The sequence below is a fragment of the Ambystoma mexicanum genome, chromosome 11 (genome assembly GCF_040938575.1).
Source record: "Ambystoma mexicanum isolate Mex_15411 chromosome 11, UKY_AmexF1_1, whole genome shotgun sequence".
Taxonomy (NCBI): Eukaryota; Metazoa; Chordata; class Amphibia; order Caudata; family Ambystomatidae; genus Ambystoma; species Ambystoma mexicanum.
The window spans coordinates 247,444,585-247,472,268 of NC_090934.1; the positions used below are offsets into that span (position 1 = coordinate 247,444,585).

Below are 27,684 nucleotides of genomic sequence, written 5' to 3' on the forward strand. Positions count from 1 at the left end.
ACGACCTGTATCTTTGTCACAGTGCAGTCATTAAAACCCTCAGCAACCACCGAGATCTGTGATAATGCTCCCAGAAAGTGATGTTCTCATGATTTCTCTTCAGCATCCTCTGGCTCCTTCCAGATTATGTGTAAAGACCCCAGCAGGTTCTGTGTTTTGTTTTCTACTATAAGATACAGGGCCCTTACGAAGTGGCCTAGCTCGCGCTTAGCCACTCCGTTTCCCAACTCTTCCAAAGGGTGGCCTATCTGGATGCCCATCTCTTGTTATTCCACTCTCTCAAAGAATGTCCTATCTTTCTTATCCTCCTCCTATTCTCTCCTGATTCGTGTTGCTCTTACTGGAATAACGCTGACTCTAGAACCCTGTCCTAAATCAATAAAGGTCTGGTGGTTTCTATCTCTTAGTATAGTTAGGCTTCGGAAATAATGGTTTCACGGAGAGTGAATATTGTTGGATCCATTTCACCATCAACTTAGAATGATGTGACTGGTCTGTGACTAATGGCTGTACCTGCACTTATCCACTTATCCTTAGGTGTTGTGGTTGTTCCAATGATTCAATATGTCCAATTCCCCAGGCCGCTTGGCCGTAGGGCTAAAAAATGCCGTTTGACATCTTGGGATCACACACCAGCATTATGGCAGCTGGAGGTAACCCTTGTTCCTACTGCAAAGTCTGTGGATAACTAAACCTGAATGCTACACACAGATTTGTTTTGTTGTCGTCCCTTTCTTTGCTGCTGAGTATTCCTAGTTGTCGGTCTAATTTGGAACTTGCAAGCCTAAGGTGAACTTATGGAGACTCTTGGAAAAAATGGCAAAACTTTCTCCTGGGTGTAGTTCATGATGGAGTTCCAGAGAGGTGATTGGCAGAGCGGTTTTGGATCTGCCATTTACCGCCCGCAGGGGTCGTATCACTTAGCTGTTGGCTTCTTCTGGCCCCCAGAGATTCCCTAGACCCTACCTGGGCTGTTGCCATAGTCGGATGGATTAAATGAATGTGGGGCGTATTTGCGGCATGGGCTGTGTTTGGGAGGGTTGTGATGTGTTTGGGAGGTGTGGGGTGTGTGGGTAAAGGGGGGAGTAATGGGGCAGGATGTGTGTGCATGGGATGTGTGTCTGTGTGCAGGAGGTTTGTGTGTGTGGTCGTGGTGTGTGCACGTTGCCTTTCTCTGCATGAAGCATTGCCTACCTGGGGCTCCACAGTCGCAGCAGTGTTGGTTCCCTGGCATGCTCTTTACCTCCGCAATGACAAGCTTGGTTAGCTCCTGGAGGCTATTGTCCCCACTGCTACCACCACTGCTCCCAGCATCACCCTTGAAGGCATTGTTGAGGGCCTCGTCTTTGCTGTTCTGTAGCACAGACACCCACCTGGGCACAGGAATTAGAAAGGGACACAATGTGTTACAGCAAGAATAATATATTCAGGCAGAGATAAACGGGGGTGGGAGGGCCGCTGTGTCCTACAGAGAGGCGCAGGCGTTCAAACCACAAGGTACGCACACTATCTAGCAACAGACCAAACACCACATACACCGCCAAGACAGAAAACTCTAAACTGTTTAGCCTTTTTAATTCCCAGAACATTTTTTTGGTTGACCAGGGATCAACACACATTCAGTATATAGCTGGCATTTATAGTGTGGAATTCCAGATGAGAGCCTCCCATATTCCCTTCAACCTTTGAGCTCGACCGATTAATGATTTTTCTTTTTTTCTCCCTTTTCTGGCTTGTGCTCAAGACATTGATGGGGGCTTTATAAATGTGTGCCTACCTTTTTGAGGACGTTAGAGGCTTTTTTGGGCAATTCTGGGGGATGTTACTAACTTACTATTCGAAGCTCCTAAACATTACAGGGATACAAGGATCATTCTCACCACACGCAAGAACATACATGTTTTTGTCTGTAGCAACGTGTTGAAATGGCATTGTATCCAATACGAAGGACTGTAGATATTATTGGAGGCCCAAATGTAGGGTGGGTTTAGGTGGCAAGCCAGAAAGGGATAACTCATCTGCAGAACAGGCACCATCCACCACAAAAAGGGCAAAAAGAGGAAAATGTCTCCAAGTCCTCTGTGGCGGCTGAGAGAAGACCGACCACTAGTGTTGGACAGGGTTTCCCTCGAGTTACTCCTAACTTTCCCCATGGTAGCTGGGACAGAACAGCCTGCATTCAGTCTCAGGCGGGCGAGGGGTGGTAGCAAGGTCCATCTTGCACAAACAGCAGCACGTAAAGGAAAAGGAGAAAGTCAATAGGTAGCCGCAGATTATACCTATGAGGTACCAGAATCCAGGGGGAGCTACAGAAGAGGCACACTTCAGGCTGGAGATGTGGGGCCCCACGGCCCCCACCTAAGGAAATAAGGACCGGTTTGAAGGCAAGAGAAGATCCCAACCAGTGACAGAATGCAAGTCAAAAAGGCACCCAGGCGTGGAATGAGTTGCAGGAAGCAGTTGAGAAAGTCCACAAGTGGAAGGTGCAAGGGTTGATTACAGCATCAGGATTTAGCTATGGCCACAGTACTAGTTCCTGAAGCAGGATCTGCAAGCCCATTCCCTGCAGATTGCTGGGTGATGAAAACAAGGATGAGATTGGAGTACCCCCACAAGATGAACCATGAGGGGGTGGACACAAGCGCAGCAGCTAACAAGCAAAATGGTGACCCTTTTGATATGGTCGGCCGATGCTCCATTCGAGACACAGGTCTGGTGGCCAGGACGGGAGGGTCGCACAAGCAATGACAGCACCAAAGGTCCAGGCCAAATTGTTCCACAATGGACAAAAAAAAGGATCCCTTTGGTGAATGAAAAACAGAGCTTCAACCTTCAGGCAACAGTACATAGCAAAGCTTCCACTATGGGCGTAGAAGGGGGTCCTAAGAATTAGCTTTTTCCCAGTAGGTTATTGGATTGGGGGGTCCAAAAATATACACATAGGGGGATCAGAGTGACATGAACTAAAGTCAGGTATTGACAGTTTAGCGTAGTTTGCGGCTGGGTTTATAGACTTTTTCAGGCTTTTGACAAGCAATTTAGTGACCAATAGGAATCATTTATGTGGAATCCCATGAGTGGTACTTAGTGGCCCCCCAATAGCATCTCAGGTCCATCCTTGCAGGCCACTTTGGGCATCCCGTTCTGGCCAATTATGGGGTCCCCTAGGAAGCACCTGGTGTTCTCATGGAGAACAATGCATGATGCGGTGCAGGGCACCTCTGGGTGCAAGGAAGATCACTTATCCGTAAGTTGAGGGGCACTTCTTGATGAAATGAGAAGCACCTGCACATATAATATGGATGGCTTGGTGTTTCAGAATGCTTAATGCAATTACCATGGCTATGATTTAGTTTTGAGAAGCAAGAGTAATAGTTAAAAATAATAGAACTTTTGCATCTAACAATTCACGCAAGAACCCTACCAAATCTAAACGAGGTCTTATAATTTCCCCTTTCAATGGTGGTCCTGCCTACAGGCTGAACACAGATAGCAGAGACAAACGTTGGGCTTACTGAGCAATCTCACTGGCTCATTGCTTGCCATCATAAAGGGGGCTGGGCTGGTCCTCAATGTCTGGAGGATCTGGCTGAACAAGTAAAATACACACTATTGCGGCACCACTCTCTTTGTAATTACAAACTGCAGGATTCAAGGGAAGGTGCTGGCACCCGTGTTTTACGGACATTTTTAGTTATTTATTGTATTGTTTTTTTATAACGTGCCTAATCCCTTAATGGGTTCAAGTTTCTAAGCGAGGATCCGGGATTCGAACCTCTGTTGCTCTGCGTGGTCTTGCTTCCAAGACCAACGCGTTGCCCCTGTGCTATCCTCCGTTTCAACATCGGCTAGTGTTATGCATACATCAAGCACTGTGTTAAGGATCCAACCCCTCACGTTGGTCTAGTGCAAAAGAAGCACTGTTAATGCTATGTTTTGCTAGTTGGTCTTTTATAGCACAAACTTTCCCATGTTCGTGGCTTCTTGGAGGTTCAGAACCTGAAAGGGGTAGAGCGGGTTGGAAGTTAGGAGTAGAGGGGCCGGCGGGGGGCACGATCCAGTATTGCAGAAGGCCGATCAGGAGAAACCAGGCTCTGTATGCGGGTATGCATCTAGGTGGTTTAGGACGCGTGGGCCACTATGGGTTTACTCTGTGAGGCATGTTTGCGAAGTGACCCATCAGGTTCGTGCATGCATGTCATGTGCTTAGAAATTGTGGTCAAGGCGGTATGGCATCACATGTTTTATTGTTAGGTTGGTCTGAAGGGTTGTTGTGTAGGCTAGGGTAGATGGCTGAAAGGTTATTTGGTGGTTAGTATTGGCTTTGGGCGAGGTGATACCATGATGCACTTTCCTGGGTGCCTCCTATCTGTCCTGCCCACCAGTGTGACCCCGGGGCTGAAATGCAAATCCGACAACCTCGCCCTACAGAAGTAAAACTGACAATTGCTTTGTGCCATCATACATTGGGCTAGACAGAGCCCCTACTAGACAGTGCTCTAGAAACACTGACATTGCTATGAACGAGGGCATTTTCACACTGCTACAATGCAACCGAGACACACTTAATGGTATGTACCCATCTATCTACCACTGGCCTGAACAGCCCCACACAGCTCAACCCCACCAGGAACACTGCAATTGCTAAGTAACCACCTAATTATGTTCCAGACAAATCTTGTACAGCTCCACGCCATTTAATTACACGAAAACCCCACTCCAGTGTGGCAGAAAGAGCTACTGTAGCTCGAATCCCATATAACCCAGTGCATGGCAGAGCACATGGAGCATGTGCCAATGCACCAGAGGTGCCACTATTGCCCTAAATCTGTATAACTCAGTGCCGGGCAGAGCTCCCTCAGCCACAGCATGCTCCAGTGCACCAGAGGTACCACTATAGCTCTAAACCTGTATAACTCAGTGCTGGGCAGAGCTCCCACAGCCACAGCATGCTCCAGTGCACCAGAGGTGCCACTATAGCTCTAAACCTGTATAACTCAGTGCCGGGCAGAGCTCCCACAGCCACAGCATGCTCCAGTGCACCAGAGCTGCCACTATAGCTCTAAACCCGCATAACTCAGTGCCGGGCAGAGCTCCCACAGCCACAGCATGCGACAATGCACCAGAAGTGCCACTATAGCTTTAAACCCGTATAACTCAGTGCTGGGCAGAGCTCCCACAGCCACAGCATGCTCCAGTGCACCAGAGGTGCCACTATAGCTCAAAAGCCTTATAACGCAGGACCTGGCAGAGGTCCCACGGCCACGGAATTCTTCAGTGCACCAGAGGTGCCACTAAAGCTCTAAACCAGTATAACCCAGTGCCTGGCGGAGCTCCCACAGCCACAGCATGCTCTACTGCACCGGTAGTACCACTAGAGCTCCAAACCCTTATATCCCAGGACCCGGCAGAGATCCCACGGCCATGCAATGCTTCAGTGCACCAGAGTTGCCGCTATACCTATGAACCCGTTCAGTGCCTGGCAGAACTCTCATGGCAACAGCATTCTCCAGTGCACCAAAAGTGCCACTAAAGTTCTATACCCAGATAGCCCCATTCCATGCAACGGTCCTACACACACACACTGCTGCAGAGGTGCCACTAAAGCTTTACATTAAATAAAACCCTGTCCTTGACAGATAAGCCACACTCTGCTCCAGTCAACCAAGGGCATTGCTAAAGCTATGTGACAGCCAGTGGCCCTACATTACTAGACATCCATGCACTGTAACCTGGGCTTTGACGTTGACCAAGTACCACTGGGCCCTGAACCCGGCAAAGCTGCAAAAAGCTTCTAAAACGGGTCCCTGCAGAGTTTCTAAAAACATTACAACGCTCCATCAGTATCATGTAGCCTTGTGCAGGGCACAGCTCCCACTGCCCCACTCTACACTAACGAAACACGCGTGCTACTAAAGCTCTATGCCCAGTGCAAGTTACATCACACTGCACTGGTGCCAAAAGGGGTGCGTTCTCTATTGAAACAGGGACCCACATCGTGCAAGATTGATGTATTAAAGGCAACTCCACAAGAGGAATTTGCATAATGAATGAATTTGATATAAAGGAACAGAAAAACATATTGATATCCATATTTAAACTATATATAAAGAGTAGCAGAGTGATTTGACCGTATGAAGAATTATTGTGATGTAAACCTGTACCCATCTAAACCTCTGTCAGGCAAAGTCCCCAATAGGCCACTTTGCTTCACTGCTAGAGGCCTGCACCATGTAGCCCACAACCGTGCACTGCTCCAGTGCAAACAAGGGTACAGTTTAATGTGCTGCACCCATGCAAATCTGTGCTAGGCAGAGCCCGCTCAGCCTCACACTTCTGCAAGAGGTAATTATGCATACATCTACAACTGCATGTGTCGTTAGTGTGTACTGAGTCGCTCTGTGCCACCCAAAGAGAAGTGCCCCACTTACACAATGCACTCCTGCTCCTCCTCCGCCTGGAAGTGGTAGGTCCTGTTATCTGGTGACAGGGAGAGAGAGAGAACACTATTTAGACCACACAGAGTACATCATGAAAACCTGTGTGCTCTTGTGTCATGGAGAACAGTCCATGGGTCCCTGAAATATTGGCGTTCAACATGCACAGGCATTGGGCCTCACCCTTACGGATACACAAGACCATGCGCTCAACCACAACCTTTAATACCAACCAATTTACACATAAAACACACAAACACACACCCAACATAACAGATATTCACATACAACAAACAACCCAGTCTTTGGGCCTCACCCTTATGGCTACAACAAGCCAGTGCACGCAATCAACCCAACACATGCCAGTTTCCCCTGGTTCTGGACCTATCCTGTCCCCCTATCCTCCCTGCCCAACCCCATCCTCTTTCTTGCAGAGCCACGTGAGCGCATGGAGACTGCCCCTGGGTGGTAGCAGTGTGTGGTATAGTATGACATAGCATACCAGGTAATTATATGCAGCAGGCTTTACGCTATTTGTTGCTGAGGAGCTGGATCTTGTGATCTAGATCCCGACGTGTGTGTGGTACGAGGCAACCAGTTGCTGCTCGTCCGTCAACTCTCCCTTGTGCACACAACCCTCTCATCCTTCCTTTCTCACCATCCCATTTTAAGCTAAACTCGAAAAGAACCAATGGGAGAACCCAATCAAAGCTCAAGTGGTTCTCTGGGCCAACACGTAGTATCACAATCATGGGCACCCGTTGCTTCATTCAAAAGAATTGGAATAATTACCTGTATTGAATGCTACTTAAACCTAAAAAAAAAGGGTCAGGACCTTTCAAACATTTCAAAGACAGATCCATTCACAAGAGGTCTCATCCGAATCACAGAAAAGGAAAATCAGGAACATTGCACATGCGTCTATACCCTTAGAGACAGACACTTCCTGGTTCAATGGCTACATATTTGCAGGTGTAGACCGGATTCTCTGACCCGCGTGGAGGGGGAAGGGATCCGCGCGCTGCCTATGTCAGCTGGATGCAACAGAGAAGACGTCATCTAGCGCAGGACTGTCCAACTCCAGGCCTCGAGGGCCGGATCCTAAGGGGTCTACTCTAGCCCAATGTGCGATTGCTGTTTCACAGGTCTCTCAAGCTGGACACCTTTCACTGATGAGGATCATTTAAACCGGCTCTAGAAACCTGGTGATCACCCTATCGCAAGGAACTGAGGGGGCCCATGGCCCCATTCCTGTGGACAAACAGACACCATATCTCCATGAACTGAGCTGTCAACGCTGCACCCACTCTGCTGTCATTCATCCAAGCCATTCTCTAATAATGCTTTCCTTTTGTGGCTCATATCAGATTGCCCAGCCCAGTAGCTGAGTGGTCCGGTCTGTCGGTTTTAAAGAAACCAAAAAAGAACCAGGAAATGATGCTGCAGTACTCGGAGGACCAGGCTCTACATTTGACAGGTTGACACACGCCCAGAGAAAGAGGGGAGACATGTCAGGGAACATGAGAATGAAAGATAAACGATGCAAAATGAAGGACACGTGATGCAATATAAAAGATAAGACGTATGCACCGTCAATATGGAATTCCATGCGTATGCTCAGACAGGCATCACGTACCCAGTGACTGATATCTAAAAAGTATATAGAATGGATGATGACTGACCTTCATCCAACTACTTACGTGTAACAAGGTCGAAGCACTTCTTGTCCTCTGGGTGAGGTCGAACCTGGCAGGTTAAAAGGTTCAGCTTCACGGGTGGCCGGTTTATCTGTGGCAGAAGAAAAATGGACAGGTCAGAGGTCATGAAAGGAGACTGGCCTCCAGGAAGACAGTGCTCTCGAATCCGGGGCCCCAACCTGAGCTTAGCCAGATCAGGAGGTCCCTAGACAAGTGTTCCAATTGGGGGTACCAGATGGATGAGTCAAACAGCCAAAAGTCTGTCCTTAAGGACAGCTTGAATACAGAAGGGCAATGTTCAAGTCTGACTGAGCTGGGGAGGTCCGACATCCAAAAAGCCCTACAGACAGGAACGGTCTGTGAAAGAACGATCACCAACTTGAACAATACAAGACACCAGGTTATAAAGAATGTGACATGCAGCTGGCAAACCACTGCCTTGGCCCTTTCTGTGTAGCAAACAAATGTAGCTTTTCCCAGGAATTGAAGGGGTGCAAGAAGCCCATAGTCTTAATAACTCAGTCCCCAGTCCACAACATGGATCCAAGTCACAGCACTTGGTTAACAGCCAACAGCACTGAGCCTTTGTGCCCCAGTGTTGCCTGCATCCCCACCCCGCTCCCTCTTCCTGTTTCCACCAACCCTCCCACCACCCAACCCACCTCTGCACTCTGATTGGCCAGCTGCACCGGTCTTAACTGACCTCACCAGGGCAGCCCCTGCCTGGAAGCCCCTCTGGGTAAGAGCCCCAAGGCAAAGGGCATCTCCGAAAATGGCGGCTCCAGAAAGTGTCTGCAGGTGTCCACAGGGGAAGCCAGTGAAGCCAGCAGTCAACAGACACCAATAAAAACTCTAAGTGTGGCAGGGGTGGGGTGTAGAGCAATTACTCTACTCCAGAAAGACCCCACCACTCTACCTTACCTTTCCATAACATAGACTCCCATAGACTTGCACCATTGTGACCACCAGCCTAAATATACTCATGGCTGGACTGTAAATGTTGCTTTGCATTGCACACTAACTTGCTGGCCAATGTTAACCAGTGCCACACATGGAGAGAACTGGGAAGGTTGGCCTGCGTCACATCTAGATAAGATTGTGAGTGTTAGCATTTGCCACACTTAGATGGAACTAGATAGATTGCTTAACTTAAGCCTGCATTGCATCTAGACATAAATGTGAATGTTATAATTGTGCTGCAACTAGATGGAATTCCTTACTTTAGCCTATGTCACACCTAGATAGGATTGTAAATGTTAGCATGTGCCACACATATATGGAATTCTTAACTTTAGCCTCTGTCGCAGCTGGATAGAAATGTGAATGTTAGCATGCGCCACACTTAGATGGACCTAGATGTAATGCTTAACTTTAGCCTACGTCGCATCATTAACAGTGGAAGTTGAAATACCTGTTGCTCCACACCTGTGCATATTTATGTGTGAAAGTATGTTGGGAATCTGTACAGTGTGTCTTTTCCCAACCCTAGTGCCCCATGTGTACACCGCACTCATTTTCGGTTGAGCCAGAGACATGCTACTTACCTTTTAAGTTGCCGGCAAACATTGAAGCGAAAGAGGTTTTATTTCTGTGCCTTATTTCACAAAATTTAGCAATCAAGCAATTTTCAGCATGAATTACTCCTCTTCTTGCAAATGTCTGATGCAAGAAGCAGGTGAGCAAAGTGAGGGACCGCCCACTCTCCTCCTATCCTTTTTCATGGAGGTGAGGACATTAATGGAAGAAAAACTTGCCACAAATTTTGAAACGATACTCCCGACATGAAAGAAAGACTAACAGGCCTGTGCCACAGCAAGACAACACTAAACTGTCTAGGGCGTAACCGACAGGAGGGCACCAGAGGAAGCCATATTATCCCACTGAATTACTGGAACAGAAAGTGACACAGCTGAGCGCTAAAATGTTACTTCACCTCTGTGACAAAATGACTGATACTCTGCTCAAGTACAGGGATGATTAGTGATTAAAACGTCTTCTCAGTCAGCACACTATCCAACCAGCAGTGATGCCAATCATAAAGGTGAAACAGACAACCCGACAGTTATACCTCCTTCGTCATTTTGTGGTAGCGCAGGCCAAGGGTATGTTATACTCTTCAGGAGGGGTGTGAAGTGATAGCAACAACCCAAACAACTTAAGTACACAAGTCTAAAATAAAAGAAAGCCCAAAATCAAAGTTCGGCTTAATTAAAAAATAAAATGCAAACAACTCATCAGAAACCACTAAGGATCCCAAACCCCTTTAAAAGAACAGAGGGTGCACACATTTGTGGAAGCGCCCTCTGGCCAGATGAGCAGGGGTGCTCAGGCAGAAGTTTTGCACAATGTCACTGATCAAAGAATATGTCTTTAAAACAAGGTAGCGAAGGGGGCTTTAGAGTCACTATTATCCCAGATGTGAATGAGGGGTTTGGGCCTCTTCACAGTATGCTCTGGTCTTTGGGGCTCAACAGCTGTGAGTCAGGCATTTTAGTAAAACCGGAGGTCTGGGTGCTTTTGGTGCTGGGGGACAGGTGGTTGTAACAAGTGCCCTTTGCCTCATGACATCACACCCAGTATAGCTTGCCTGGAGAAAATGGAGGCGACAGGAATAGGAAGAGCGCCAACAAAAATCAAGATGCTGAGACCCCTTCTCCTGGCCTACTTCTGCCTTCTGGCTGCTTAGACTCTGCTCCCTTCCCATTTCTGATCACTTCAAAAGGGGCCCCAGTAGTCAGCACCCTTGCATATGAGTGACTTTTGTATGACAGTGCTACAGCTGAAACAGCGGTTCCTAGGAGCTCTAATGTGGGAAGCACCAACACCCTGTGGGAAGGTGTTACCCATCCTGAAGGAGAATCAAAGGGGCAGCATTCTGGCTAGTGTTCTACATGGTTGTGATAGCAGCAGTCAGACCAGACAATAATAAACATGTGTCCTGTCATAGTTGAGCCCTTCTCACGGAGCTGACAGTAGTGTGATACTAAATTGCTGTGGCTGGATACGTCTGTGCTCTTTGCAGTCACCATACTGTGGCCAGCCACAAGTAGGACTCAGGGCCTCATTATGAGTGTGCTGGTCTGCAAACAGTGTTTACGGGCTGGCACACTATGACAGACCTGGCGGTCGGAACGGCACCCGCCTACAGAGTTTCACAGAAGCACTGACACAGTTGTTAATGGTGCCGGTGCTTCTGTGGTCCCCATTCCCATGGAGTCCTATGTATGTGAATGGTGACTAACAAAATTACCGGCACCTGACTTCCCGGCCAGCGGGGGTCGGCATACCCTAGCCTACCACATTTATAGAAAAACTACCACACATAAATTTAAAAGGGTTTAACAACCAAACGATGCTTGACTGCTGCTTCTGTTTCAGGTTTTCTCCCCTGGATATAAAGTTCTTCATGTGCCACTTGGGGGTCAGGCATGGTATCAAGAGAGATGACAGACAACAGATGTGCAGTTCTTAACAAAGCTTTTTTAAACTATCAGGATGGTGCAACGCCTAACTTGCCCTATACGATAGTGGCATTTTCCCTACCTAAAGAAAGTATGTGTCTGCAAGTTCAAAGTAAATGTCTGTGTCAAAGCCTATGCTTGCCATCGCAACTATAACTATACATCGTGTGGGAATCTTCTCAGGAAAAATATAAGTGTTCAAAGGTAAAGGCCAAGCTACTTTCAGCTCGAGTTCTTCTTGGGTCCCCTATCTCAAATTCAATACAGTTCCAATAGTGGTTCACTTTAATAGGGATTACCTTCTCCAAGTTTGAATGTACCACAATTCACACAAAGAGGAGGTCTTGAGATTCCCTTCCCCAAGTTCAAATGTAGCACAGTTCACACAAAACGGAGGTCCTGGGACTTCCTTCCCTGAGATACCGTTCTCTGTTTTTTGCTCAGGGTTCCCTTCCCCAAGACTTTAATATAGCACTCACGTTGATTTCATCTGCTCAAAGTTCAAAAGTAAACACAGGGTCCGTTTGACCCACCTTCAGGTTTGCTTCACCAATTGTTTCACATTTCTTTACGGATGGTTCACCATTCAGGGTTTCCTGGTGTAGGCGCAGTTGTCAGACAACATGGTCCACCCATCAGAGGTCACGCAACCAGACACCCTATACTTTTCTTTGGCTTGATTCTTGATGTTTGTAACATTCACAGTAGGAGACTTTCTGGTCTAGGTGCAGTTCTCAGACCGCATGGTCCACCCATCACAGGATGCGCAACCATAAGTCTCACTAAAGCTGTTGGGAACCTCATAGGCTCTTCTGCCTTGGGGTTTCACTTTCCACACTTGTATTCCTTGTAACACTCTTTAATACCAGGTCTTGGCTTGTCATATACCTGTGACTCTTTCTCACATTTGCAGTTATAATGGACAGCCTTTCCTATCTTTGCACTTGTAATACTCAAATCAACTCTTCAATTCTTCACATGCCTTTATTTCTGTACACTGCGTTTTACTGGCAGTGTGCCATTGGATATGTCTATTTGACTTAGAGTGTTAATTTACCATTCAGCACATCGTAGTTTACTCAAATAGCAGCTTTCTTTCAGTTCTGTATTCAAAAGATGTAGCATTTACTTCGGTTTTCAATAGATGTAGCATTTACTTGTGCTAGCGGACCGTTACTTATTTGCGGTCCCTTCAGAGTACTCCGGTCTCCCCAGTGTCTTCTGCCACGTACGGGTTTTATGCAGTTTCTCCCAGTGTCTTCCACTGTTTCCGCTGATCTTCTCCCTGAATGGGAAACAGACCGCCAGTTTGCTGGGCACGTCTCCACAGACACACCGGCCTCTCTGCTCTGCTCCACACGTGGACCGCTTCCCCTCTGGTCCCAGGGGCTTCCGCAGCTACAGCTGCACCCGGGCCTGGGCGCAGATGGCTTTTCTCATTCCTCTGCTGTACCACAGCGCCTGCTGCCCGCCATCCAATATGAGGGCTTCCGGTCCTGCAAAGTCCCACTTGCATGTCCCCTGGGATCATTACTGGTGTTTCGACTAACGGCAGATTCCTCTCTCTTTTTGTATGATTTTGGGTACCACCTTATATACTCTTTACCATTATCAATAGGCTGGAGGTGATGTGGATTAGACTCAGTAGCCTGACCTTGTATAAGCCTGTTAGTGTGACATGTTTGATCTTCATTACTGGATGCCTTTAGGCCCCTCTTCTTTGTCCCAGTACTAGAGTGATGTTTGCAATAGGAAGTGTGCAATACTCTTAGCTAGCTCTTCTTCTTCTCAGGATTTAGTGTGGAAAATGGGATAAGATTGAAGACTGAGGGAGAGTAGTGTTAGTGAAGGGGGATACCATGTCTCGCCTTCAGGAAACCTCTACCCAATCCCCAAGGACCCTCCACCCTTGTGATCCTCCCTTGCTTGTCCACCACCAGGTTCTGGGTCCAAAAGCGATGGCCTTTCCCAGGCCACCGGAAAAGAAGATCGCTGGGGAGTTGATGTGAGAGTACCTTCAGGTTTCTCACACATTGTAATGGCTACATTTTCCAAATAAACGCTTACTTGAAGTATTTCAGTCTCTCTTTCTTGTGACACCTTGGGCGCAGTTTTAACTTGTTTACCCCACTCTGAATGTTTCTGTTCCCCTCCAGGGATACACACACTTTCACTGCACTCAGGGTATTTCTCTCTTTCATCCCTGCTCCAGGGTGTCTTCAATTTCTCCCTCTCTTCTGGGGTCTCCTTCCTCTTGTTCCCGCCTCTAAGGACATCCTCATTCTCATGCCTTCTCTTGGGATATCTTCACTCTCTTAGGTTGGCCTCACCCAGAGTAAGAAGATGAGTCTCTTACATGACCCCTTCAACTGGGCTCACCCTTTCTCGCCTCTTACCCTCCAGGAGTAGTCGGGCTGTCCACAGTTCCTTCTTAACTGGGGAACTTTAGATTGCCTAGCCCTTTCCACAGCCTAGCATGGGCTGACTTTCTTCCAGCTCCTCTGACTCCTAGGTCAGAGGGGTGTGGGCCTCTTCTCCTCCCCTGGGTTCAGCTGGGCTCTCTCACGTTTCACTCTTCAGAATAGCAGGATAGCTACCAGGCACAATGCAGACTTCCATCCCCTGCTTCAGACTTCTTCTCCACTGCTTTCCCTTAACCAGCGAGATGGACCAGTCCCTAGCTAAGAGAACTTGTAACTGAAATGGCTCTACTTTAATTCAGTCCTTTCTCTCCCTAGCCAACTACTGATTGCCATCCGGCTTCACTATTAGTCGAAGAAGTACTTACACCATAGCCTCCCAGGGTAAGTCATCCCCTATTGGTCAGTTTGAACAACATTTGAGTCAATTAGGAATTCCAATGAACTTTCCTATATAAGAGCCCTGCCTTAGTTTATCTGGTTTGCTCCTCCTGGGTAGATGGTAGGTATGGCTCCCTGTGTTCCTCTTGCTTTATGAAAGAAGGTCGTATTTCATTTCCCCATGCATTTGTGTTGTTGTAGATGTTATTTCATTAATTTAGATTCAGTTTACTGACTGTCCTTAATGGGGAATTGAACCCGGACTGTCCTTGATGGGGACTTGAACTATATGGGAGGTACCAGTTATACCACTGCGCTATTTCAGCGGTGTTGCTATTCAGTTGTTTGGGAAGCTGAAGCCCTTTCCTTGCAGCTGATGAGTGATTTTACTTCTCCATATTGGTAGAGCGTCTCGCAGTATGTTGTTGGTTTGACCAACCACTCCACTCCCTTCACCGCTACTGGGATTCAGGGATATGTTATTTGTGTGAGTCAAGGAAAAACCTTGATTCAGCACAATAAATACCAAAACCAGGCCTGGTTTTTCTTTACAGGGTTACGTGCTGTGGCGAAACAGAATAAGGACTCTGATTTTGTCTCATGGTTCAAGGGTTTTATTTAAAATAAAAAGATCAAAACGCACAACTTACCCTATTTCTATGAGGAAAGTCTGCTACTTAGCAAAAAACAAAAGCCAAGGATAGAGGTTACAGTCATGAATAAAGTCCTTTTCAATCCAAATCCTATCCTACTAAATGGCCCTACCACTTAAGACCCATCTAAAAAGGGGAGGCTTTGTATACTTGCCTCAGCACGGCTTCTGTACGTCCCCAGTTTACATTTGGCTGGTTCTCAGTCTTTTTCACAGCAGGATATTCTTCCCACACTTCATAGTAGGTCAAGGATTTCAGTCTCTGTTATTAAGGAAACAAAAACTATTTCTTGAAGCAAAATTCCATTCCTTGAGGTTTGCTGAGAAAATTAAACATTTCTGTCTTTTCCTTCTTTGAAGCACAGGCACTCCGCAAAGTCTCACAATCCTCAGACCATTGGCTTTCTTGTACACAAAGGATTTATATATATAGATGCATAGGGCAGTGGTGCACCCTGGTTGTGCAAAGTTTGAAACATCTATCTGGCTTTCTTAGCCTTACTTTAAAAGTCTTTATATCTCTTTTCTTCCCCCTCTCTAAAGTATTTGCTCATTCTGGTTTTTCAGGCTCCCATAACCTAGATAGCTTCCCAGATGTTAGTCATGGTGCTGATTATTCTCTCAGTCCCCCTTTCATAGGTTATTTTTACTCCTGGGTTTCTCGGGCTCCAGCAACATGAATAAGTTTTCCATTGTTTTTTCACAGTACTCGTCTTACTTTCACTGCCCCTTTTCTAGAGTTTTTCCCACTCTCAGGTTTCTCAGGCTCCTGTAAACTTGGTATGCTTTCCAATAGTTATTTCCAATGCTTATATTTCCCTCAATCCCCCTTTCATAGGGTTTTCCCACTCTCAGGTTTCTCAGGCTCCTGTAACTTTGGTATGATTTCCAATCATTATTTACAATGTTCGGACCTTGTAGTGACCGGTTTTTCATTGGGTTTTTCACGCTCTCTAAACCTCATCAGCTTTCCCTGTGGCTTTGCGTCCCTACAACCACGGTGCAATGTGCACAGAGCTCAGGGATCTGAGCCCCCACGTATGGTCACACCACTAGAGGGAACAGAGATCTCTGTCTTGGTTCCTGTTCCGAACTGGGCTTCTCATTCTGGTAGCACACCAACCCACAGGAGTTTGGTATGCGTCTTCTTACACTTCTTTGCGTCCACTGCCTCCGCAGCCCAATGTGGCTCTGCCCATCCATGATGTGAATACTGTGAGGCCCGCCAGTTCACCTGCCTCCGTAGGAGTTCCCCTATGCTTTACAATCCATCCTCTTCGTATACACGTCACAGGGATAGCTGAAACACTGTCCTTCATTGTCAAGGCATTCAGGCTGTGTTCAGCATTGCCTGCAGCCAAGAGAGGTAAAGAAGGATTCTAGTGAAATCCACTTGTGTGGGAGATATACAATTCTTTTCCATATCCATATACTCAGACAAGGTGGTTGTGTTCCATTCTGGAATCGGAGTCCTTGTACTCAAGAGGGGAGGCACTCCCACTTGCCCAGACCCCTATGGAGGGTCTTGCATAATGGGCTCACCTCCCTAGCCTCAAAGGGGTAGGCTCCCCTCTGGGGAAATGTGAACAATTGCTCAGATTTGGCATAGTGCAATCAGACTTACTAAGGCATACAATTGTTCTAATTTAGATCAGAGTTGGAGACGATTTTTGACAGCTGTGCCTGCAGCAAACAGTGTATCCCAGCTGCTGTCATGGATACATGTGACCTTTGAAACCTGTTAGTGCCACTGCAGAGCTGCAACTGTAGTTGTTGGGAGATTGGTTACAGCCAAGACACATGTGTACCTTCATTTTGAGATGTAGCATTTGTTGATTGATTGATATTTTATTTCTATCGCGCTCGTACACAAGTGCTTCAGAGTGTGACAAGGCAAGGGAGGGGAGAACAAAACAGCGATCTTACTATGCCCAGTGAAAATGAGAACGCGCAAGTGCATGGGAGAGGGGGGGGAGGGGAAAAGTGCATGGAAGGAGGGAGAAATGGGAAGTGTGAAGCAGAGGAGAAACAGATAAATAACAATAAATAAATAATAAAGGCAACAAACAGTGGTAATGCAGTCAGCAATTTGCAAGTGCTAGGTTTAAGGAAGCAGACAGGGTAGGTCTGATAAGGGCAGGAAGAAAATGGGGGGGGGGGCTATATGTGTACAGATGCATCAAAAAAGCGAGTCCATTAACCACTAGCTACCCACCTCTAACACACCCAAAGGGGGCTACTTATCAGAAATTATCCTCACAGTGGAAATTTCAAGAGAATATATCTGTCACCACGATCAAGGTAATATATTTAACATATTTTAATCATAATTTTCTCAACACATAACAGTAAAAAAACACAAAAAACCAATAACAGCATTTGCCATTTGCAAAAACAGTGGAAAGAGAGAGAAAATACCACTTTGTATTTATGACTGTTGTTAACACAAATCTATTAACAGTTTATGAAAATTCATTGGTTTGCGTGATGTTAGTAATGGTGTGACTTGATCACATTACACTTATACGTAAACATGGTATAATGGCGTCTACAATCTGATGTGTTTCTGGGGCAGAGGACAACACTGTTGCAGTCTAGACTAGAGCTCATCAGTAGTGTCCCAGGACCCGTCTTCAGGACGCAGTAGGTTAAGAAACAGGTTACACTGTGAACATGGCGCCTATGTATCAGTATGGTAACCTACAGAATGGATAAAAATTGAAGCAAGTATAAGATTTACTCAATACAGATAAAAAACCTTGCATCAGTGGTGTGGGTGTAATACGACACAAGAGTAACCAAATTGCTAACCTTATGGTAATTTCTTGTGGGGTGATGGGCGAGGCGATTGCACTTGTCAATCTTATTCTGGCGGCAAACAAGTACGTCCATGGAGTTCAAGCTGTAGATCAACACATATTTTATATCAATAGAAGTGTGACGTTAGAAAAATAACAGTCACGATTGAATATACAGATAATAAATATTTACCGTTTGATATAGACCTCAATCAAGTTTTTAGATTCCCGCATTGGACGTTGGCCTTAGACATAGGTAATGTAGTAGTTTGGGCACTACGTTTCCCACAATGCTTTGTGGAATCTGTAGGAATTGAAAGTATTTGTCAATTCCAAGTTATTACTATTTATTATAAACATACAAGTAACGAAAAAACCACCACTTACTTAGCGGTAAGTGTCCCAGGTGCTATCTTGGTTTGTATCTCCTGTTTTTGTTGTTTAATTATCAGCTCGCATGTCGCCTATGGCAAGGAATGGAGTCCTGCATGGGTGCAAGGAGAACGAGGAAAGCGGGTCAACATTCTGTTTATTTTGAAGGTAGCCGTGTGTGACATTAATTCCAAGCCGCCTTACCTCTCGTGCCGGTGCTCGTGGTGAAAAAGGAACCGCTGTAGAACGCGGCTTCAGTAACGCAGTGCCTGTGGATTCGAAAGACTCACATTCACATCAAGGAAGGACTGCCGGCAATATTCTGTCCGCATCCTTCGGTTTAGAAATCGAGGACGGACTATCCAAGTTGTGAAAGAGGAAGCCATTTCGGAGTGGATAGGTGTGCTATTTACAAGCAACTGGAGGCATTTTAATACCCATGGGAGAGCAGAAGGGCAACATCTCTCATAGTTATTACAAAAACCATTATTAATTATTTCTGTGTGACTATATATACATTATCAACTGTCATTATTTATAATTACAATGACAGCTAATCCTCACCATGATCAGCTTGCTAGACACGAGGTACGCCTGTTATCAATGGCAAACGCCGATGATTCACAATATTCATCAATTGATATGTGTCATAATTATATCGGTTGTGCTAGGGCAGACTATATATAAATGGTCATGTTGCCCAGAATGTGGTATCCCACAGCTTATATGACTGCCAATCTAGAGTTTGGATATGATGTTAGTCAAGGTGTCGTATATTGAGGATATCTCGGTCTGCTATGACCCTAATAAGTATGTGAACCATTAGTGGATAAACAGATTACATTCTACAGCAATGTTGAGGCCGGATTGGACTGTTTTTAGATTGTAAATCTATTTTTGTTCCAGTTTTTTGAGGGACAAGTCCCTGTTGCCACCTCGTGGGTGTGCTTTCGTTGTTTGAATCACAAACCAAAACATCTCTTCGCAGGTATGTTTGGCCTCTGCATAGTGGGCCACGAGTGGTTTGTCAGGAGTGCCATTTCGAACAGCTGAGCGGTGTTCTCCAATTCGCACTTTGACGGACCTAATAGTTTTGCCTACATAAATTAGCCCACAGGGGCATTTAATCCCGTAGATCACCCATGTGTTCAAGCAATTTGAAAAAGATCGATATTTCCACATCCGACCATTGAGGTCAATTTGTTTCAAATTTTTGGTCAGGTGGCAAACTGAGCATTGTCCGCACGCATAATGTCCACTAACTTGCGGTACGCCCCATAGTGTTGGCTGAGTTGGTGTCTCATTGTTGTTCATTGGGTAGGTATGCAATAATTTATCTCTGAGATTTGGCATACGTTTAAAGGCAAATCTCCGACATTTAGGTTGAAAATCTTCAGTTTGGACAATTTTCCAATTTTTTAATATCACCCTCCTAAGATCATTTCTCAGGGGAGAAAAGGATGAGACGCATGTGATTCTTTCATCTGTGGTTTTTTATATTTTTCCAGGATAACCACGATTGGTATTGCATGCTCTTTTCATATATCTCTTAATAATTTTACGGAGGTATTGTCTGTGTCGTAATTTTTCACTGAGTTCCTGACTGTTAGTCTTGAGGTCAGCGATTTCGCTACAATTCCGTCGAATTCTTAGGAATTGTCCGTAGAGCAAATTTTCCCGTAGGCTGGACGGGTGAAAGCTACTGAAGAGTAGTAATGTATTCTTGTCTGTGGGTTTTTTGAATAATGTAGTGCCCAAGTAATCGTCCTTTTTGAAGATTTTCAGATCAAGAAAAGCTATGCTTTCACTACTATGGGACATGGTGAATTTGATTGTTGGGGTTTGTCTGTTGAGCCACACAAGGAAATGATCAAGCTGATCATGGCTTCCATGCCAAAGCATGAAAACGTCATCAATATAGCGGTGCCATGAGCTGATATGCTCATGAAAGGGATTGGTCACCGCATAGATGAAGTTTGTTTCATAATGGTCCATGTACAGTTTAGCCAGGTCTGGTGAAAATATGCCCCCCATTGATGTGCCTTGTCTTTGTTGGTAAAAAGTTTTTTTGCATAAGAAAAAGTTTTTTGTCAGTGCCAGCCTAATACATTCAATGATGAAGTTAGAGGGCACTGTGAGATCAGCTCTTTTCTCCAGATATTCGTGTAATACTTCTATGCAGTGGTCCTGAGGAATGTTGGTGTACAATAATTCTACATCGAGGGTGACCAGAATATCATTGGCCCCGGGGTGTAGGCTGGCAATGGTATGAATCATGGCTATGTATGATTTCATCTTAGCCACAATGGTCTCAGAAAAGAATCTGCATAGATGGAAAGGGGCTCCAACAGTGAGCCTATTGCTGACACAATAGGGCGGCATGGGGGATGGGTCGCATTCTTATGCATTTTAGGTAGTAGGTAGAAAGCCGGGGTGGTAGGGTTGGGTCTGGTCAAGAACATAAATTCATCTTTGTAGATCTATTTCTGGTCATGTGCATGGTTCATAAGGCTCAGGATTTCCTCCGTCAATCCAGCGGTGGGGTTTCCTGCCAATCTACGGTAACACAGTTGGTTTCCCAATTGTTTATCAATTTCAGTAGTGTATGCATTTACATCCCACAGCACAATTCCCCCTCCTTTATCAGTGGGTTTTACTACAAATTAAGTGTTATTTTCAAGGTCTTTCAGTGCACTGCGTTCTGCCTGAGTGAGAGTGTCCTTTTGCTGATTTTTCTTCTTAAACAGATAATCCAATTTTCTTATTACTTTATTTTCAAAGGTCAGGATCTCAGGGGAAATCATAACTGGTGTGGGTGCAAAGGACGAGGGGGATTTTAGTCCTGATATATTGTCATCTGTGATGGGCCCCTCCTTTGGATTGCGGAAAAAGTAGTTGATCCTTATCAACCTGAAAAAGTTCCTCATTTCTGTTTCTGTAGTGAATTTATCTGCAATTTTTGTGGGATCAAAAGATAGTCCCTTACTCAGTACACTAGTTTCTGTGTCAGTAAGGCAATGAGAACTGAGGTTAAGGACCGGTATTACCAATTGGTCTGTGGCGGTTTCCGCTGTCTGGTTGGCATTGTGCGGTTGCCCCATTGTATGTTCCTCCCTCGATTCCCCTGAGGCCAAGCACCTCTTTGTGACTGGCCTCCTCGACTAGTTGAGGGTTGGGCTGTTGAAGAATCCAAATCACTGCTGTTGGATGAGTTGGAAAAAGTAACAAATTTATTCCCACGATTTCTATTATAGGGATACCACATTCTGGGCAACATGACCATTTATATATGGTCTGCCCTAGCACAACCAATATAATTATGACACATATCAATTCATGAATATTGTGAATCATCAGGGTTTGCCATTGATAACAGGCATACCTCGTGTCTAGCAAGCTGATCACGGTGAGGATTAGCTGTCATTGTAATTATAAATAATGACAGTTGATAATGTATATATAGTCACACGGAAATAATTAATGGTTTTCGTTATAACTATGAGAGATGTTGCCCTTCTACTCTCCCATGGGTATTAAATTGCCTCCAGTTGCTTGTAAATAGCACACCTATCCACTCCAAAATGGCCCCTCTTTCACAACTTGGATAGTCTGTCCTCGATTTCTAAACCAAAGGATGCAGACACAATATTGCCGGCAGTCCTTCCTTGATGTGAATGTGAGTCTTTCGAATCCACAGGCACCACGTTACTGAAGCCGCGTTCTACAGCGGTTCCTTTTTCACCGCGAGCACCGGCACGAGAGGTAAGGAGGCTTGGAATTAATGTCACACACAGCTACCTTACAAATAAACAGATGGTTGACCCGTTTTCCTCGTTCTCCTTGCCCCCATGCAGGACTCCATTCCTTGCCATGGGCGACATGCAAGCTGATAATTAAACAACAAAAACAGGAGATACAAACCAAGATAGCACCTGTGACACTTACCGCTAAGTAAGTAGTGGTTATTTCGCTACTTGTATGTTTATAATAAATAGAAATAACTTGGAATTGACATATACTTTCAATTCCTAAAGATTCCACGAAGCATTATGGGAAACGTAGTGCCCAAACTACTACATTACCTATGTCTAAGGCCAACATCCAATGCGGGAATCTAAAAACTTGATTGAGGTCTATATCAAACGGTAAATATTTATTATCTGTATATTCAATCGTGACTGTTATTTTTCTAACGTCACACTTCTATTGATATAAAATATGTATTGATCTACAGCTTGAACTCCCTGGACGGACTTGTTTGCCACCAGAATAAGATTGACAAGTGCAATCGACTCGCCCATCACCCCCACAAGAAATTACCATAAGGTTAGCAATTTGGCTACTCTTGTGTCGTATTACACCCACACCACTGATACAAGTTTTTTTTTATCTGTATTGAGTAAATCTTATACTTGCTTCAATTTTTATCCATTCTGTAGGTTACCATACTGATACAGAGGCGCCATGTTCACAGTGTAACCTGTTTCTTAACCTACTGCGTCCTGAAGACGGGTCCTGGGACACTACTGATGAGCTCTAGACTGCAACAGTGTTGTCCTCTGCCCCAGAAACACATCAGATCGCAGACGCCATTATACCATGTTTACATAAAATTGTAATGTGATCAAGTCACACCATTACTAACATCACACAAACCAATGAATGTTCAGAAACTGTTAATACATTAGTGTTAAGAACAGTCATAAATACAAAGTGGTATTTTCTCTCTCTTTCCACTGTTGTTTTCGCAAATGACGAACGCTGTTATTGTTTTTTTTTAATGTGTTTTTTACTGTTGTGTGTTGAGAAAATAATGATTAAAATATGTTAAATATATTACCTTGATCGTGGTGGCAGATATATGCTCATGAAATTTCCACTGTGAGGATAATTTCTGACAAGTAGCCCTCTTTAGGTGTGTTATAGGTGGGTAGCTAGTGGTTAATGGACTCGCTTTTTTGATGCATCTTTCCTCACATACCACAGCCCCCTTCACAAAAAATTGAGGACACCTTTTTGCTCACAACACTTCTTTATGTATGCAGAATCAGATCCCAGTGCAAGGGGTGGTCCGGAGGCAGTGCGGGAGGGTGGCAGGGTGAGCAGGTGCCTGGGCCCGAAGGACCGAGGGTGGCCAGGTGCAAGGTGCCAAGAGAGAACAGATCAGCAGGGAAGATGGGGAGCGAAGGCAGAAGAAAAGAGGAAGGTCTTGAGGTGCTTCCGGAACCGGAGATGGTTCTCCTCATGTTTTAGAGTGGCAGGGAGGCTGTTCCAGAGGGAGGCCCCAGCGGAAGACTGAGATCTACCCCCAGCTTGTTTCTTTGAAAAACGACTGACCCTGAGGAAGTTGGGTAGAAGAGCGAAGATCTCGAGAGGGGAGGTATTTGCGGAAGGATAGCTGAAGGTATTTTGGACTCAGGCCCCAGAAAGCCTTGTGGACAATGCAGAGGGTTTTGAATTTAATCCTTGCATTCACTGGGAGCCAGTGGAGAGATTTCAGAGCTGTAGAGATACGATCGCAGGGCTTGAGGCCAAGGACATGTCTTGCAGTCCTGTTCTTGATTAGTTGCAGAGGGTCGGAGAGTAGAGGCAGGTAGATTTAGAAAGAGGCTGTTACAATAGTCCACGCTAGCGAGAACCAGAGCTTGGGATACCATGAGCTTCTGGGGGAAGGAGAGGAAAGGCAGAGTACCTCTGAGGAGGTGCAGTAGGAAATTTGATTTTTTAGAGACCTCAGAGATGTGGGCGGAGAAGGAAATGGTGGAGTCAAAGATGAACCCGAGGTTCTTAGCCTCGCAGGTGGGGGTAGGAGGAGGGCGAAGGGAGACCGACCAGAGAGTGAGGGGAAAGGATGGTGAAGGTGTGCCGATGAGGAGGATCTCTGTCTTGCTGGCATTCAGACAAAGATCATTGGCGGCACACCAATCTTGAACGGCAGTTAGGAAATCAGAGATGAGGGAGGGAGAGGAGGTGGCAGAGGGCAGCCTGAAAATGAGTTGAGGATCGTCAGCATAGCACTGGAAATTTGAGCAGAAAGTGGCAATGCAGTGGGCAAGAGTTGCCAGGTATTGGTTGAGAAGCCATGGCGAGATGTTAGACCCCTGGGGAACACCACAGGTAGAGAGAAAGATAGATGAAAGGAGGACCCAAGTTGGACCTGGGAGGGTCGATCTGAGAGGAAAGAGGTCAGCCAGGCCAGAGCCTGATCAGTGATACCCAGGTTTTCACAGAGACGGTTGAGCAGGATGGTATGGTTGACCATGTTGAAGGCAGAAGAGAGATCGAGGAGGATGAGGACAGGGGGCATGTTAGAGTCAAGGTTGGAGAGCAGACCTCCATGCCTCTGGCAGCTCTGAAGCCAGACTGGTGGTCATGGAGACAGCCAACAGAATTGGAATGAAGGTTAAGTTGAGAGACGGCCAACTTTTCCAGGAGTTTGCCAAGAAAGGGAGAAATTGGGCGATAGTTAGCTGGACAAGAAGGATCAGCTGTGGGTTTCTTGAGAAGAGCATGCACAAAGGAGTGCTTCCGAGGGGTGGGGAAGGATCCAGAGGCGAAGGAGTGGTTGCAAAAATCAGCAAGGGCCGGAGCGAGGGTGTCAATGTGGTCCTTGATGGTTTTAGAGGAACAGGGATGAACCTGTTTTGAAGAGGCTTTCATAGATCAGACTTGTCTAGTGACCCTGTCAGGGGTGAAAAGAGGAAAGGACGAGAAGGATGGTGGGAGGGTGGCTAAAGGAGGGTCAGCAAGCACAGATGGAGAGGGAAGAGGAGGGGTGTGGTGGAGAGGGTGGACAGGATGTCCTGGATTTTTTAAATGAAGTGAGAGGCAAGGGCATTGCAAAGAGCCTGGGAGGCAACAGGAGGGGTAGAGACTGCAGCAGGGTTGGCCAGCTCCTAAAAAGCTCCTTAAAAGGGGGTCTGATTAGCAGACCTCCCTTTCAGAAACAGAATTACCAGCATCATGTTATGTGAATGTAAATTTAAAAAGCTGCACTTTTCACGCCCTTGCAGATGGCAATCAATCACAAACAAATGGTCCCAGGAAGGTCCTCCAGTGGAAACAAACAGTTCTTTGAAAAGGAAAACAATTTATTGCAAGACTGTCTTTTTAAAAAAAAAAAAAAAAACGAGGGGCGCAGGAGTTCACATGTTAGCAGAATGCTCTGTTCGGACAGAATTGTTAACTCTTTGAAGACACTGTTAATGACGTCGTCATCTGCAGTTCAGTTTCTTCCTGAAGTCCCTGATCGTCAAGAAACACCTCCTCCAGCACTGACCAAATGATAGCATTTCTTCTTTCACCTCCTTTACCCATCCATTCACCTGCTCTCTCTGGAATACTCTTTCTTTATTATCCCCCTTTTATTGCAAAATGCTCTGTGGGTTTCTAGGTATGTTTCTGCTATATAAATCTCATACATTGATACACGTCTTTCTCTTATCCTACTGAATCAGGCAGGAAATGTGTAAACAGAATTGGTGGGTGCAGGCACAGAAGGTGGAAAGCGGTGTGCAGTTGACTTGGTCAAGGATGTTCCAATATGTAATGTTAGTTCACCTTGCCAAAAAAACAGTTTGACTTGTATGTTGCCTTCCAGTAAAGAATATCATTGACCATCAATAAAAACACATCACAAACTGAATTGTCACTTGGTGCTCAAATAATAGGCATTACAGTTACCCATCTCGACAGTACACGCTTAATGATAATGATATGTATTTATGTAGCGCTTACTGTACATAGAATGTATTTATATACATCATCATCCCAACCAAAGTTGGTACTCTTATCAATCTCGGAAGGATGAAAGGTTGAGTTGGCCTTGGCGGGATTTGAACCTGCGACCTGCAGGTCACACATAGATAGCAGCAGCAAGCGCTCAACCCACTGAGCTATCTTACCGGCTGCTGAGCAATCTTACTGGCGTCATCAACCTCTAAGAATGAAAGACTCATCTGGCCCTGTCTGGGTTCTTGCACATAGGGACTTCCTCTTCGGGTAAGGAACCTACCCAATCTTGCTTATTCAACAGGATCCAGACCTTGCTTGTATGGCTGTGTGCGAGCATCCTCTACCCCTACCCAGCAGATATCATGCCTGGAGAGCTGGCTAAAGAGTAGGCGCAGTAAGCAGTAGAGGTCAGATGGGGACGGCAGTGCGCTTCTCTCGCTTCTTGTTCCATCCCGGGTCAAAAAGCAAAGGCTTTCAAACTATCAATCACATTTTGTCATTGCTATGGCAAATATACGAAGAGCAGCCAGAACATTGTATTATGTGTCACCGAGCTACCCTGGTGGGTTCAAAACACCGAAAGGGTTGCACTCGTCAATATATTCAATCTGGGGGGATGGACTTACTCTTTCATCCTTCAGCACTCACTAGAATAGTAACAGCCATCAATGACAGGGCATCAAATTAACAAACATGTGGGATTAGGTGGCATAGTCTAAGAAGGCCATGTTCCAACTCTACAGCCCTCTGGTGCAGGCTGCACTGGTGCATAATGGCTTGGAAGCCCAAGTTTACCTCTGGCGCGAACAGAGGCTAAGGGGCCTTATGAGGTGGTGTAGCCCGCTCCTGGGAGCTGCATGTGCCCGGTTGCCCAAATTACTAATTGCAGGCCAAACGCGGAAGTGGTAGCAGGCCTGTGAAGAGCACTGTCGGCATGACAGTGTGCACTGGCAACCCAAGGAAGATGTGAGAGATTCAGGTACAGCATGAGCAGAGGTGGAGCCGTGCAGTACACCGGAGTGGAGAGGCAGTGAATCCAGGCCCTGGAGCAGAAGATGGCGGCCGGAGCGGGGAGTGGCACCAAGGGTAGGTCTGTGACTTAGAAGACACTCTGAGTGGCATCAGGCGTTACAGCTCAATTATTAGCCAATCAGGGGCTGCAATGTTATTGCACGACATACGAATACTATTTAAATGTTACTGCATGGCACTCAAACTAAACCTAGCTTTCGAGCAACACTTGCTGGTTTCAACAGGCAACCGCGCGGCTTTACGGTTTTAACATTTTCTATATTTGGGATATGTAATAACTAAATAACACGTAGGAAACCGTGAGATAGATTTGCTGTCTAAACACTTCTAGAGCAAGATTCAGTGTCTCTATCACTTAATGACCTTGCGACTAATTTTTTAGAGTTCTGGTTAAAGTTTCATTAGGCTGAACTAAAGAGTGCTTTTATTTTAAAAAACAGTGACGCAAAGTTGTTAAACTCACGATGTCTGGTTAATTTCTTTCTAATCTCTTGATAACTAGGCATTTATTTATTTATTTATTTATTTATTTTTAAAGTAATACGCCATTTCCAAAGGTAATTTACCGCAGTTGAGCATCTTGGTTGAATGCCGGTCAGGCCACTTGGATAACTCAGGTATTCCAGTCCTATGTCGCTCTTCATGCCGACAAGCTTGACATTGGCTCTGTTCCATGGCTGGGTTCTTATTTGGCCTCTGG

The 27,684-nt window shown here is 45.7% G+C and overlaps 1 protein-coding gene across 2 annotated transcripts in view; it reads right to left on the bottom strand.

The window, feature by feature from the left end:
* The window catches only part of ASAP3 (ArfGAP with SH3 domain, ankyrin repeat and PH domain 3), a 519,538-nt gene that overhangs the window by 162,107 nt on the left and 329,747 nt on the right, over positions 1 to 27,684 (bottom strand). For both annotated transcript variants that reach the window (XM_069622958.1, XM_069622959.1), the window contains 3 exons: positions 8,138 to 8,225; positions 6,432 to 6,480; positions 1,195 to 1,373 (listed from right to left, as the gene is read on the bottom strand). In XM_069622958.1, the coding sequence (XP_069479059.1) occupies positions 1,195 to 1,373; positions 6,432 to 6,480; positions 8,138 to 8,225 (316 nt within the window). The remainder of the gene's footprint in view (positions 1 to 1,194; positions 1,374 to 6,431; positions 6,481 to 8,137; positions 8,226 to 27,684) is intronic.